At 39.9% G+C, this 16435-nt stretch overlaps 1 protein-coding gene across 7 annotated transcripts in view; it reads right to left on the bottom strand.

Moving 5' to 3' along the window:
• Positions 1-16435, bottom strand: part of LOC119738340 — an 80313-nt gene that overhangs the window by 38228 nt on the left and 25650 nt on the right. For all 7 annotated transcript variants that reach the window (XM_038213193.1, XM_038213194.1, XM_038213190.1 and 4 more), the window contains 3 exons: positions 7333-7455; positions 2659-2778; positions 363-2078 (listed from right to left, as the gene is read on the bottom strand). In XM_038213193.1, the coding sequence (XP_038069121.1) occupies positions 363-2078; positions 2659-2778; positions 7333-7455 (1959 nt within the window). The remainder of the gene's footprint in view (positions 1-362; positions 2079-2658; positions 2779-7332; positions 7456-16435) is intronic.

A 16435-nucleotide genomic window follows, 5' to 3' on the forward strand; every position in this document is an offset into this window, starting at 1 on the left:
GTGAACAGTGCATGCTCAGTCACAGTGGTCCCATTGGATTTGTAGAACAAACATTACTTCCTTCGAAACAATTTTTTTTCTACGTTGATTAAAAGAACTCAAGCTGGATGCCTGTTTGTTGTGTGTACAGTCACAACGAATTGATGATGCTGTGGGAAGGGTGAAGGTTGATTCTTTTTCAGTGGGAAAGCAGATGCTAACGTGAAATATTCATGGTAAGTTTTTGTAAGCCGCAATTTGCAAAAGTTTAACACATTTCAACCTTGACCAAATTCCCCGCAAATGTATTGTGATGTGCAGTATGAACTGGTCAAATAGGTTTTCAGATTTCCTTGTCTTTTATACAATTTAGATCTACTTACATGTGCTGAGAGCTGTAGTAGTGACCAGCGATCTCGGGCTTGGCAATTTCTCCTTCTCAACCGGGCTCTCGCGAGACAGATCACCGCTAATCACACTGTGGGGACTGGATAAGCTGCCAATGATCAAGGGACTAGATCGAGTGGGCTTAGTCCCAGTGGGACTTAATCCTGCTGAATTACTACCGGTAGGATTAGCTCCGGTAGGATTAGCTTCAGTTGTCCTTCCCTCTGAAGAGAAGGTCCCTTGTGGACTAGCTCTTGTCGGACTAGCTCGTGTAGGATTAGCTGCGATGGGGATTGTCCCTTTGGGATTAGTTCCTATAGGATGCGTTCCAGAGGGATTAACCCCTGTGGCATTAACACCCTTGGGATTAACGTCTGTGGGATAAGCCAGTGAGGGATTAGCTACTGAAGAAGTAGCTCCAAGTGGACTTGATGTTGGGACATTAGATGTTGCTGGTCCGGCTCCGATGGGACAAGCTTTGGGATGACTAATGTCAGAAGAGTTCAGACTTGTTGGAATATCTACCGGTGAGTTTATCTTTCTGACATCAGCTCCTGCTGTTGGTGAATCCCCAGACGTACTGGTTCTTTGAGTACAGTCTCCTAACGAAGAAGTAGACATAATAACTCCAGGGGAGCTAGTCTGCACGGAAATAACCCCACCGGTGGTTTTTCCTGACGGACTTACGGCAGCTGAGCTGTCAGTTCCATGAGAGGAGCATCTCGGTGAGGTTGACAAAAGGGGCGCTGACGCTGGACTCGAGACTTTACCCGGGAGTGAACGAGGGGAGAGTTTTTCTGAAGAAGGCACCGTGATAGATGACAGAGGGCTGGCAGTCAGTGGCACAGTATCAGCACTTGTTGACATCCTGTTATTGCCATTAGTGGATGCGTCCATTTGAATTGGTTGATTTTTGTTCGTAGATTCTGCACCTGCTGGCAGATGTGCTGAATTACTTGCGTTTAGTGTTTCTGAAGCGAATGAAGCCACTGGCGTCAAATTCTCACTAATACACACAATAGTAGCTGCCGGTGGTGCAATTTTCTTCTCCGCGACGGAAGGAATGCTGGATAGCACAGCATTTCCGTTCACGTCCACTGACAAGTCTTTCCGCTTGCTTGCTTTCTTCCGCTTTTCTGAGCTCGATTCTTTTAATTTCGGACTCGAAGCTTGTAAGCTTGGGTTGCCCTTCGAACTCTCTTTCTTGGGACTTAGGACGCTAGCGTCGCCGTTACACTTTGAAGCTGAATTTGACAGCTCCTCTCCATTGTTTATCTCAATTGTCAGAGTACCCGGATTGCTGGGGAATTTTTGTTTCGGTTCAGACAATTTTTCAGACTTCTTAGTCTGTAGGTCCTGTCTGGAGTCTGACTGTAAGTTCTGTTCTGTTTTTGGTGTACTATCACAACAATTTCCTTTTTCCTTTGAAGACGTCTTGCTACATCTACTGGCGGCAGATTCCTTTTTCTCCTCGACCAAAGTGCTGTCTAGGACTCTGTCCTTATTTTTGCTCCGGCTGGAATCGTGTTTGGACGCCTTCCTGTCCTCACTTCCTGAAGTGTGCCTGGACTTGGCCGGCGGATGGGTCGGTGTCTTTGGGGAGAGGGCGGCCTCTTTGAGAATGTGAGGAGAGGTCTTGCTGAGCTTAGACGGCGGGCCTTCCCATAAGTCGCTGCTCCTGATGTGGTGGGATGCCGGGATACGTTGGCTTTCTGTGATGAAGGAACCAGAATAACACAACTGTATTGAGAATCAACTATTATAGGACCTGACAAAGGTTCACAGTCAGTGAAAAATATTGTGTTATATTAGGCAACAACTTTGCTCTGTAAAATCTAAATTGGAAAATCTGAATAGGAAAAGCACAGTAATTTTCACAAATGTATTACTTTTAAGAAATTTTTGATGAGAGGGTACTTTTGTTGTGATAACTGATCACGGTTTCCAAAAAATTAATGCATCTTTAATCAAAGAACACTTTATATTCGGCTATAATTGGAAACAAATTATTTTAAAATCCAAATACCCAGAATGAGGCATACTGAAAATGCTTTCTCAAACTTAGGAATTGTTACAACACATATTTAAACTTCAAGCAACCCACAGAGAGCCCACTTTATTCCGTTTTCAATTTTTGTCAAAAAATTTCATTCCGAGTTGTATGAGGTTTCTTGCATGTACGACTAAATAAACTCACATGAAGGTATTAACGGTGACAAATGAAAGAGGAAAACGAACGAGACAAAACGGCTACTTGAAACTTCCGTGAGGATAAAAGGAGTTCCGTGTTACCTGATTTAGCTGTGGCTGAAACTGCAAGCAATCCTTGGGTTCCTGGGCCGGGTAATGAGTTGAGAGCGGTGAGGTATGGTGGGTAGGAATGAGCACCACTGACGGAGAATCCTGCATACCCTGCGACAAAGACACAACAATCGTTAGTCTAGTTTACGGTTTCCTCTTTCTATTTCAATTCATTTCAGGGTTGCTTTTTAGTCCAACGTTATGTCCTCACAAGTTATCCAATGTTAAGTTAAGTCGGTACATTATTCAAAACAAAATGTGAAAACAACATTCCTTTTTTAGCTGCGGGATAGCAGCTCAACAAATCATCTTGTCTAGTTAGTTAGTTAGTTAGTCAGTAACAAACGTTGACATTGTCTATTGCTCCTTCATATTTTGACCAATTTCAAACAAACTTTTTTCTATACAGTAGCCTAGCCCCAACATGTCACATGACCAAACTGGGGTCAAAGGTCATCATGGGGTAACTGGGTTCAAAAAGCAGATATTTTTACTCAAAACACTTCTCCCTCCAGAAATTACATGGCACAATCATGCGACTCATGCATGAACACGCATTCCACAGCTTCCGAAATCCTCTCGAGCTTGTTATTGTTTCTTGTGACCTGACACATGACTTGTGATTAAGAAAAGCTCGACTTCCAAAGTGACTTGTGATTAAGAATAGCTCGACTTTCAAATTGTTTCGTTTCCATGTCGGCTAGTCATTTGTGGAAATGAAACTGATTAAAAAAAGGGAAGTCAATCCATTGTTACAACCACAAATCTGTCAAGGAAAGACTAGAGGATATTTCTGAGAATCCACTAGGGAAGATTAAATGTCCAAGTAAATGAAATAAAACTACTGGACCAACATTACTCACATGCGACGAACATTTCTAATAAATGATTTGTGATCACCATTTAAATGTGCATGTAACAGCACAGAATTTTTTTTATTTGACCAATCAACAGCTTAGTCCACATTTGTGATTGAAAAAAGTCTACTCCGATTGGCTGGCATGCAGGGTCGCATAAAATTTGCATTGTTCACATTATCAGACAGGGCTCCGCGATACGTTGGACAACAGGTGATACTCAGTGATACTCTGAGTCATGACACCATCTGATTCAAGGTGGCACAATTCAGGTGTAAATTTGTACACTGTACATAAAATCACATCCGTTCTCTGTAGTTTGTACCATTTACTTTGTGTTAAATGGGTGATCCACGAAGAGGATTTAGTTATCACGAGGCAGGAAAATTGTTGTGACAACTGAAGTTAACTTTGGTTAAATATGCAGTGTAACTTTTATTTTGGAGGAGGGGGAGGGGTGAATCAGCCATTGGGAATCAGGTCCCCCTTGAGCAAAAAAAAAAGGGGGGGGGTGGGAAGAGGATCCCTAAGCCCCTTGGGTGACTTCCCATGACATGTGGATCATACTTTTCAAACAAAAGAAAACTGATAACAGGGCATGGAATGTTGCCAAGACATGTACCAAGACATGTGAAACTACGTGAGAATGAGTTGATGGAGAAAGGTTTCCCTGTTAGCTTGCAGCAGAAAATTTTCATTCACAATTATACCTGCTGGAATAAGGGAGGGCAGAAGAGAAGAAAAAAGGAAAGTTGAGGCTTTGTCATGGCCTCTGCCTTGGCGCCCTGCCAAACAGGAACAAAGATTCGCAGCAGGTGTGGTCCGTAATAATGTACACATTTATTATTGGGGGGAAAATAAGACCGCAATTCCCCGGGGGAAATTCCCACAGCAACTTGACCCCAGGGCATATAGCCAATTTCCAATTCAGTTTGCACCGGCTGCAGAGTTTGCCTGCAACTGAGAAAGAAAATGTGCAGCTTGTTTTGAATTTTTAGAAATTCAATTTTGATTTTCAAGAAAAGGCACTCTTGTCTTCATAAAAACTATCAATTGAAAATTGAATTTGCTTTGTTATTTTTACTTCCTTTTCTTTTCCTCTGAGCATTACAGAAAAATTCTGCCGTACACCAAAATTTAGAGATGTGTAAAAAAAGGTGTCAACAGAAATTTGCAACACAAATTGTGAACCCTAAAGCACATCTACAAAAGCAAACATGTCAAATACTCTTTTCAACTGAGTACATTTAGTCATAAAACTGTGATTAGTTTGGTAATAACAGAATTTCATTTTCGTTCAACATTTCCAGAACTAGTAACACCCATGTGGCTAAAAATGTCTCATGCAAGCCTGCATGATACTGGTTTCCAACACAAAAGAATAACATCCCCCCCCTGAGGCATTTCTCAAACGAATGTCATAATAATTATCCCTTCAGGAAGAATAAGGCATTTTCCCCAAAACGCAAGGATAGCCAAAAAGGAATTTCTAACTTCGCTGTCAAAAAATGGTCTGGTTTATGCCACACTAATGCCCACTGTTCTGGAACTATTGGAAGATATATTCTCCATACCGCACATGCCCAAGCAACCAGTGATGCCCAGTTAAAACCTGGAGTGATGTCAGATATTAATGATCTTAAAACGCCCCTGGCAAACGGTGCAGTTCGCAAAAGGAAAGGACGGGCCAACTCCATTTGTGTACAGTCCAGACGTGCGCACTCATAAAACTTCATTTACTCTCAAACATTTATATACAGTCTGGATGACCATAATTTCTTTCTGTTAAACTAAACAAACTTGTTTTTGTGATAAGCAAGACAGAGACAATGAATCATTTTTCTTAAAATAAATAAATAAAAACATTCAGTTGTGAAAGTGAGCAGAAAAGCATAAATTAAACAGGGATTTTACTTAAATGGGATCAGCTTTTGTATTCTAAATTTAAATTTGAACATTCCGTCCCGACTTTTACTTAAGTGCATTGCCTTTTTTTTCTTTTTGGAAACTAAAGTTTTCCCCTGTCTCCCGCCATAAAATAGAAACCATTAAAGATGCAGGTTTGTCTGTCAACGTAAATTTTATCGACTAGTTAGAAAAACAAGTATTGAAGATAATGGAGGGGGCCCGGTATTATTCACCGGCCGAATTTATAAACTTAAGCACGAACTGTTCTCTCAGCCGTGGTACAAGAAAACAGTTGGGGACTCTCTTGTGGCCCTCCGTGCAGCAGTTCCTGTTTATTTTTTCTTGGGAAAGGGCCAGAGGTCTCCGGATTGACACAAGACGAAGGAAAGCTGTGTGCCTGCCCACATACGTAGCTGCTTTCCTCTGGAAACATGTATCAGCTGGGAAAATAGATACATGTGAAAGTTTGGCCCAAACAGAGAGCAGAAAATTCATACTTTCCAGGCTTTCCAGGGGCTGTGCAATTTGAAACATAAGTGAAATTTCAGATCTGTTGCTCTGATGCTTCTTTTAACAATAACAATTCCGAAGGTACATAGTTGACCGAAAAGAGAAAATAAACGGCACTTTCAACAAAATCGTAAAAACTAAGTGACAGATTTATATTAGTTTCTTGTAGCTTTTGGGTGTTTTTAACTCGTGAGTATAAACTTGGTGCGGTATAAGAGATTTGCTGGACTTTTCAGATCCCAAACATCTGTCTTTAGAAATAACCCAAGATTTGCAATATGAAATTTAGGAAATGAAAATTTTCTTCCAACAATAGGTAATACTTTACACTGGTCAAACGAAAGACGGTTAGGCCAAAAAAAAAGTCTTTGGTTTCTGGTATGGAGCTTTCCCCAAAAGTGGTGTGGCAACGCGGCTTTTTTTACTTTTTTTTTTTTACTTTTTTCTTCTTCAAATGTCGGCTGATGACTGCAAATGGTGCCCGACTAAATTTAGTGCAACATATATGGGAGCCCAGAGAGGCCACATAAAGCTTATACTCGATCGTAACCCCATCTTAAAACATGTTAAAATTGTGCAGCAGTAGGATTGCAGTCAAACCAGTGAGTTTGGCAGTTTTGAGACATCATCTTACATTGAAAAAAGTTTTTTTAATTTTGCTGACGCGCATGGCTACGGCGACGCGCGTGCATACCAGAAACCGGAGCTTTTTTTTGGGCCTTAGCCACCCTAATCCTCAACCCCCCCTCAAAACAAATTAATCCTTGCCTCACTATTCCTTACTCTCCAGCCTGCCTGCCCCCCCCCCCCCCCCTCCCCCAAGTGACTCAAAGCTGGATCATGAATGTGACGGCAAAGTGAAGTTGACATCACAAGCTGTACACATCCAAATTTGCTGAGAGTTGAAATGAGTTCAACTTTCAGTGCAAACACTTGCAATGACATCACAAAATAATTCGGGTTCCTGTTCACATCCATGCCAAGTATGAACCGGTCGCACTCTGTGTCCGAAGTCCGAACTACTTGGCTATGGCTGGAAATTACACACGAGTCTACGGGAAGTGGCTGCAGCCACTACTGTAGACTTGTGTGTAATTTCACGCGTAGTCAAGTAATTGCGACACTGCCTTTACCCATCCTAACCCCAACCACCCTCACCCCCTCTGCCCCAAGAAGCCTTTGTCATGTGCATTTTCAGGGGTGCACTGCATACCTATGTTCCCCAATACCTATGTTCCCCAATACTGATGGTCCCCAACCCTAACCCTAAACCTAACCCTAACCCTAATCCTAAGGATTTCGGGGAACATCGGTATTGGGGAACATAGGTATTGGGGAATATGGGGTAGACCCCATTTTCAGAATACTTGGCACAATACACACACCGTACCTTCAGAGTTGGGCAGCCAGTACTGGTTCATGCTCGCCGGTTGTGCAACGACGCCGCTGGACTGCTTGAAGGAGTCAGTGCTGGAGGGACCGATGTAGTTGCCCAGATACGAGAAACCTGATCCTAAGACAAAAAGAGGAAGACGGGATAAATTAAAGTCTTTGGGTTACAGCAAAGGGAACTGTAGGTACAAGATTAGAAAGCACTTTGTCATAATCGTTGGTTTAAAGGTTTATAAATGACAGATATTGTCACATTTGGAGTTTTAGAAAAGCTTGCATGTCAATGTGGAAAACAAGAAATAAGAAGACAGAATGTACTCAGGCTGATTAAGTGTTAATGCCTGTTGCAAAAGCGAAACCAAAAGTAACTTTGCGAAGTCATGTTAAATGATTGTACTGGTTTATTTGCAAAAAGCTGAACACATTTCAACTCCGGTGAATTTCGCCACAAGGTTATTTTGTGACTTCAGATTAACTTTGCATTCACTTTCAATGACGTATGAAATGACATTGTACCCAAGTCCAAGTGCTTGAAATGCTTTGAATGTTAAAAGCACATGTTTGTCACACATTTGCAACATTATTTATCATTTGAATTTTCAAGCCTCGATAAAAAAAATTCCAAGTGTATTGGTTTGGGAATTCTTTAAACTCCCAAAGAAAATTAGACAGAAATAGCATGAATAGATAGGTCTTGAATCAATTCATCAGAGACTCCTGGTTTCTATACTGTTTTAAATTACAGGTTGAAATTATGGCTGGCCCAGACCACAGACCACACCCTACCGGCTGATAACAGACATTTTTCCCCCAGCGAACCCAGTAGAAACGACTAATACCAGGTGGGGTCCCAGGTGACAGGTGTGGTCTACTGGCCCCTCTAACTGGGTCTAAGCCGGGGAGAATTCTGTGAAAATATGGTTATGTTTTTAGGCATTAGAATTGCTTGATGCCCAATGACTCAACAACTTACAGTTGGATTAACCCTCCTATGCAAATACATTCTGTGCCAAGTAGTCCTTTCAGTCAAAATCAATCAAGTGACTGTTTTCAACAGTGAAGAATTTCATAAGGCCTACATAAAGCAAGACTGACTGCCGTGATTGTTTATGTAATTTGATACAGCCACTTGCTTGACATGATCTGACTGCTGGTGACTAGCTTGTGTTAAACGTATAGCTGCAGGGGAAGTGGATGGACATTTTGACTGTCTGTGGCTGTTTAAATAGCAGGAGGGCTAAACAGTTTTATCATGTAGACCTACATGTGAAGGATTTGTTGTTCAAGTGAGTGTCAAAGTACTGTTTTTGTTTTAAAAGTAAATGTATGTGGCGCATTCTATAAATTCCTGTCCATGTTACCTTGGTACTTTGCCATTCAAGTATCATTATGAATGACTTCAAATGATTTTTAATTTGTTGGGTAGGTAGTTTGCTAGTCATAATCACTCTTGGAGGATGACTGCATTAGGGATCGCATCAGAATTATAACATTATAGACGTCAGATGTAACAGTGACAGGACCCAAAATTTGTAAAAATTACCTATGCACTTATCTAGGAACCACATGCAATTACTGGGGTGGTAGGCACTTTGCTGAGGAAAATGTTGCATGTGTTCTTAATTTTAAGGCATGCTTAAAATGTGAAAAACCCCATCGGGACAAAAGACTAAAGAGCACTGAATGCACACATACCACCTGCGCATGGGCATGGTGCAAACCCAGTACGGGTGCTATTGGTTTCTAGTTTTGTTTTTAGGCTGATATTAACCTATTTTTTTCCGGCAAAATGTATTCAGTGCTTGGTAAATGTGAATGCCATCCTATGACATTGACCCACAAGTTATGTACATTTGTACTGCACACAAATATGCGCAAATGATACATGTATGTCATCACTACATAAGGTCACATTGGTCTGCCAACTTCACCAACTCTTCGTGAAATGATATCCATAAATTTACAAAGTGCAGAAAATTGCTTGCTGAGCAAAATAAGGTTACCAGCCAAACTGTCATGCAATGGCTTTGTGACTGGTACTCAGCTAACTTTTTCTTAATATAGTAGGCCATGTCCGAATTAGTTGACTGAACGGCTTGAATTTACACACAAGCCTAAGGGAAGTGGCTGCAGCCGCCACTGTAGATACATGTATATAACGTGATATAATGAACAGTTTGGGGTCCGCTCATAAGTCCGACGCCTCATAGGTCCGACGCCTCATAGGTCCGACAGAATCGCATCCCCTAACCAAATAAAGGCCCATAAGTCCGACGCCTCATAGGTCCGACGCCTCATAAGTCCGACGCCTCATAGATCTGACGCCTCATAGCTCCGACGCTTCGTAAGTCCGACAAATTAAACCCCTCGTGTTTCCGTTGTCGGACTTATGAGGCGTCGGACTTATGAGGCGTCTAACCTATGAGGCGGAATAAATAAATTGTATGCCTCATAAGTCCGAAATTTCGGACTTATGAGGCGTCGGACCTATGAGGCGTCGGACTTATGATACGGCCCCAACAGTTTAGCGATTTCAAGCTATTGGTACTTTCAAGATTCTCATCGTCTTATATCCTGGTTGCTGTTTTTATACTGTTTTGTTTTATTGCTTTTACACCAGCACAAGCATTTCATGTCTGTTTTTAACTTACATGACTTATAAAATCTGAATCTGAATCTGAATCTGTGGAATTTTAAGCCGTAGCCAAGTAATTGAGACATGGCTACAGCCACTTCTCATAGACCCGGTGCACTTTCAAGCCATAGTCAATTAATTCGGAAGCTGCTCAGCAGCCCCGTGCAATTTGCCTCAGGAGAAAACATCAAAACACTGTCAAACTGAAAATATATACAGATTGCAATTCACAACGAAGGCTACCGACTCAATTGAAGGTGACATAATGAAGACATAATGGAGATATAAATGGGTTTTGTCAGTTGATGCTGTGGCTCTTTCTGGTGACCTCCCCCCATCACCCCCCCCCCTCCCCCCACTCACCCCTGGGTATATCACACAGACCTGGTTTGTCATTCCCTTACTTGAATGTGTAGGTTTTCTTAAGAACTACTTATCTTTGATTTTCCTCAAAAACACAAATTTGACATTTCCTTCCTTATTTGCTATCATTCAAAAGTGGAACCCTAGGGGAAAACATGCTTCAGAAGCACAGATCAGACCAGTACACAGAATGAATAGGAAGCAAATAATGGTTGTCTGCCTAAAGCCCTAAAAGGATACATCTGAAACTGTTAAATCACAAAAAAAAATTAAACTAAGACCAATCAACATTGATTTTTAGGTCTCCATCATATCAAGTCCCTCCTCGATTTTCACTCCCACCCCAATTTTTTTAAAGTATTTTATATTTTGTCTGAAAGTGTGTTTTTCCCCTCAAAAAAGTGTATTTTCCAGACAAGTTTCTCACCAAATCCACAGGCACGGTCGCACTGTGAGGTTCATTACCTTTATCTAAATTTTAGACACAAACCCTAGGTCACTAAACAGCTGACTGGTACTTAATATTAAGTAGTTTTCATGTTTGTTGTGTTTTCTTTATAAATTTATCTGACGTCGTTCCCTCAATTCACTTTGAATGTGAAGAAGTGGAATTTATAAAATATAAAATATAAACTCCCCTCCAGACGGATTTCTTTCAATCTTGAGTGATGAAAACCTAAAAAATCAATGTTGATTGGCCTAAAGACATGTTTACAACTTTGGTTCAATCGAAACTAATGGCTTTATCATTTAAGGCAAAAGGACAGAAAAACTGAAAGAGAAACAGGGACAGCAAGACCCGAAAGCAGACATGAGGCACGAAAGTCTTAGGGACATACAGAGGGTACCAGAAGCGAGTTGTTCTTAAATTATTTCCTGGGTTGCAAATGTTGTGTCTGGAAGCTCAGTAATCATGATATCATATGTCCCAAAACAGGATGCGCATTCTGTAAACTTGAATGGTCAATATGACTATCACAATTCTGTTTCCTAAAGAACGAAGCAACAAAGAACAAAAAAATACAGAGAACTCTTCAGTGGATGTGTTGTGAAAACATTATACCCAGGAGATTTTTTTCGTTTATTCTGCTTTTTTTTTCTTGGTAGTGTAAACTGCAGTGTCTTTTTACCGCCCCGGACAATTCTCTGTGCAAATAAATACAGGTTCATTTCCAACTGGGTTGTTTTGGTTGAAACAAAAGTGTGTCAACCCTGCCAGTCTTCGGCCTGTTCTATATCCATCCACGGTGTAATTTGGAGCGCTGGCTTTCCCCAATGAAACACACCCTCTCTGCTTATTTACCCAGTCAATAATGAGCAGCACAGCCATTTTCATAGAGGTCTTATTAGTGATGTTTCAGATTCCGCTGTTTTCCCTCCCCTCAATTTCAGCTACAGATCATGGCAAACATTGAGAGTGAACCCACTGTGGTTTCAAAACTTGAAGGCCAAATCCGCCTGCATGTATACACTGCCCAGGCTCAACAATTGAGAAGTGCGTTCTAGCATTTGTGATTTAATTGGTGGTTGTAAATTGTTTCTCGGCCTTTGGAGAGCTGCTCTCATGCGCAACCAACAGATCCGAATGTGGGATGCATGACTGGCCATGTGCTACATGTTTGGCGCCAAAGCACGGACATTTTGGCTTTATATATACGCCCTTGGCCTTTTGCATGCCGAGTAATCCCCCTCCTGTTTATTTATGACTTTGAAGACAACAGATTCATTGGTTTATGAATTGATGAGATGTGGACTTATAACTACATTCTGTATGCATTTTTCTAAACATATGATTACTGCTGAATGTTCAAGCATGGATGCAGGCGCGCCAGCTACCGAACGCTTGAATCAAGACTATTATACAAAGAATAATTGGCTACAACTTACAAGTCTGCAGTAGTTCATAAAAAAAAATAAGAGCCTTGAAAAAAGACTGTTTAAACAATCCTGGATCTTTTTCATTATAAAAAGTTAATTTAAACCCTTAAGCCCTGAAGCCAGGGTTGTAAGCCTTTTTGCAAATTTAACACGCGAGCGCACATCATGATTCACGATTTAGATTTTACTTTCAAGAGATCAACAGCCACATCACGCGCAAATTCATAGCCGGGTACCAACAAAATCAAAGAAAACTTCGTGTTTTTTAAGTAATTGCACAATTTTGATTAATTTTTTTATGACAGCATGGTTTAAGATGTTTTCTATGCTCCAACTTTTGTGCAAACATAAGTTTCCATCTTTTTTATTTAATTAGATGAAAAATTGCAGAACGTGGATTCAGTTACCACATCCCCCATAGACTGGTGTGCATTCATCTGTATTGTTGATCTCCCGAAATTGTTGGATTTGATGTGTGGGTGCAAACACAGTTGAATTTGTGAAAAGGCTGAATACTAGATGACTTTTCAGACATCTGACAGTCAGGAAATTCAGTTTTGAATTTCAGTATCATTTCTATTCATTGAATCCAAAATAGATACAAAATGAAGTTGGTGCAAAATACTGTCCTATACTAGCCTTATCTCACAAAATTTCCAATAGTTTCAATAATGCATCTATAGGTTTATGTATTCCTTGCTCTATGGTTTATGTTAATGTTTAGTCCCTATCGCTCCATTTTCAGGGAGCATTATGCACACAGCTGAAAGGTAACTTTCCCGGAACCCTGTTCCATGGCCTGACAGTTAATGATCAGGGAAAAAAGCATGGTTCCCTGCTCCATGCCAGAATCACTCTGTCAATACCTCATACATTAATTAGCCCCAATTAGTCACTGGAGAGCTACATGACTGCTGCCTGGGCTACTGGTTAATGCCAGGAGTGTCTGGGGACAAGACTTCGCTGCAGGACACAACACACCTGTCCTGCACCAGATGGACAAGAAATAAAACGAGAAAAAAAATAGGCAAATGCATTCTGGGTACAATGTATATTCCATTCAGGGATCTTCTCAACAAGCTCAAATCTGATATATGTGAAAAATGTGTCACGCTTGATCAAAATAGTATTTAGACGGAAAGTTTTTGCATGACAAGATGCTTTCTAATTTCAAAGGAGTGAAAATCACTATATTCAAGTGACAATTCACTATTTCCGAATGATCATGTTTTAACCCTAGCCTCACCTTAAGCTAGTAAACTGAAGTATGAACTACTTCAGCATATAAGTGTGCACAACACTCATAGTATTCTGTAGTACTCAGTTCTTTATCCCAAAGTAAGGGCTAGGACGTTAGGGTTAAAGGGAAAATACAACATTTGCAAACATCAAAAACAAAACTACCATTTTTTTTACGAAATACCTTACTTAGATGTTGATTAATGACAGTCTAAAGCATCCTATAAAATTATGGCACCTGGTGTGAAGTCATTTCCAAGAAAAGTGGTATTTTTGTATACATTTCCAGCGGTGGTCGGCTGACCACCGTTGGAAAATCCTAACTATTTTTTCATCTACTGCTCCAAATTTACCATTTTTGTTTTACAGCAAAAGCCAATGATGTACATTCCCTTTAACTGAAAGTGATTCTTTTTAAAAGCTTTTCAACCCTAAATGTTTAACTCTTAATCATCTAGTCGCTAGTTTCACTCTCTGAAAACAGACATTTCGTACTGCAAAATGCTTGATACTTTAAACTCTTTAACTAAATTGCTTTTAACTCTCTTTTTTTTTAACTAAGTACAAAAATGGCAATTTGCTATACATAATAAAAATACACAGCAGTTTGCTAAACTATTTTAAACAAAATTGCTCAAGTAGCTGTTTTTTGGTCAACAAAAAAGGAAATTCAGTTTTTCAATTTTAAACTTGTTTCTTTTTTTTATAATGTCATTACAAACAAATGATAGATTGAAACCATTATTTTATTTAGTTGGATTCCCTGCCTGAAAAAAATTCCCTCATTTTGTTCAAATAATTTTGTAATCCAGACAATCTGCTCACTGACAAGGGAACATATTGAAAAGTCTTATATTTCAAACTACCTGCATCTCCATAGAACTAACAAGATGTAGACGTGTATATATTTACGACAGAATGTTCCAACCGTGACGAAAACTCATTATAATTCCAACAGGTATAGTGCATGCAGTAGGCAGAATTGAAACAGGTTATTGAACTGAAAATCTTCACGGATCAGTGATTCTGCCTTCAGACTGAAGATCAAAACAGCCGACGCGTACTACAACTTTGTTATTGCTGCTGAGATGTTATTATTCATTTTTTAATTTAAGCCATAAAAAAAAATCCATTGGTTCCGTGTGTGAATCATGCAACGTTACAAATTACGTTGCTTAGAATTTCCCTGAGTTTGCTACACAGAGTAAGTATCTTTAAGGTAATGGACAACTTTTGCTAAAAAAAAAAAAATTCAAGGAACACCAATACTATAAATCTGAAGCTGATTATTTTATGAATGAAAGGTTTGCGGAAACCACCATGTGGGAATAATTTCTCAAACTAAGAGAATGGCTCTGAAAAGAAACAGAGGTATAACTCCTTGAGGTAAAAGAACCAGAGGTATAACTCCTAGAGGTAAAAGAACCAGAGGTATAACTCGTAGAGGTAAAAGAACCAGAGGTATAACTCGTCGAGGTAAAAGAACCAGAGGTATAACTCCTAGAGGTAAAATAATCAGAGGTATAACTCCTAGAGGTAAAAGAACCAGAGGTATAACTCCTAAAGGTAAAAGAATCAGAGGTATAACTCCTAGAGGTAAAATAACCAGAGGTATAACTCCTAGAGGTAAAAGAATCAGAGGTATAACTCCTAGAGGTAAAAGAACCAGAGGTATAACTCCTAGAGGTAAAAGAACCAGAAGTGTAACTCCTAGAGGTAAAAGAATCAGAGGTATAACTCCTAGAGGTAAAAAAACCAGAGGTATAACTCCTAAAGGTAAAAGAATCAGAGGTATAACTCCTAGAGGTAAAAGAACCAGAGGTGTAACTCCTGGAGTTAAACCTTTGGTTCTTTTCAGAACCATTCTCTTAGTTTGAGAAATTACTCCCATATGGTGTTTCCGCAAACCTTTCATTCATTAGTATCTCCACCATGCAAAGCCTCAAATCTTACTAATTATTAAAAAAAAAAAATAACCTGTCAAAATTTCGTCTCAGTAGATATACTTTTTGAGAAAACTGTGAAAATGCATCTTAATTTTTCTCATCGCAAAGCATACGGTACCGGTAGGTTCCAGTGAAAGCACGATGGTTTGACCAGTCGTAGCCATCGCAAGGAAATGATAGTAAATCCTCTTTTCTTGAAAATGACAGCATACTAGCTGCAATAATTTCACAGGATACTTGATCTCACACTTATTCTTATTGTTTACTTACAATCAAGTAGGATATTTCAAGAGAAAACTGTCAAAATACATCTTCATTTTCTCAATGCAAAGCATAGGTTTCTCTCGAAAGTGCAATCGCGAGGAAAATGATGGTAATTCCTCTTTTCTTGAAAATGACAGCATACTAGGCGAAATGATTTCACAGGATGCTTAATCCTATTATTTACTTACAATCAAGTTGGATACTTCACTTCATGACATTTTGACAGTTTCATTTTTGAATGTTTGCAAATGGTGTCCATAAATTTAACATTAGAATCATACAAATTTCCACTGGTCTAGTAACAACCTTGTGCATGAAACTGAATCGCGCAACGTTACAATTGATTATGCTAATTTTACTAAGTTTGTTACAAAAAGCAAATACAGAATGATCAAAAGCATACGGTCTTCAACTAAGAATCTTAACAAGCAACAAGCTAACATACATATGGGCTAGGATGCAACCTCAATCCTGCAAAATCCTCCAATTGCCTCCAAGTAAAAACTGCATACAGCTTCAATCCTGCAAAATCCTCCATTATTTCTTGAATGTTGTCCTTGGAAGGGTGACCACTGCCTCAATCTTGCAAAAATCCTCCAGCAACCACTGTCAATATGTTGAGGCAGAGCCAGTGACATCCTGGAGCAGTGCCGAGGATAACACTAGGCCTAAATGTATGCACGGCTGATCATACAAAACACAGGGTCTGGCCCGAGACATTGACACAGTGCATCCTCTAAAATCAGCCACACATTTTTGCAATATAGCCTCAATCC

This window comes from Patiria miniata, unplaced genomic scaffold (assembly GCF_015706575.1).
Source record: "Patiria miniata isolate m_02_andy unplaced genomic scaffold, ASM1570657v1 HiC_scaffold_3, whole genome shotgun sequence".
Lineage (NCBI taxonomy): Eukaryota > Metazoa > Echinodermata > Asteroidea > Valvatida > Asterinidae > Patiria > Patiria miniata.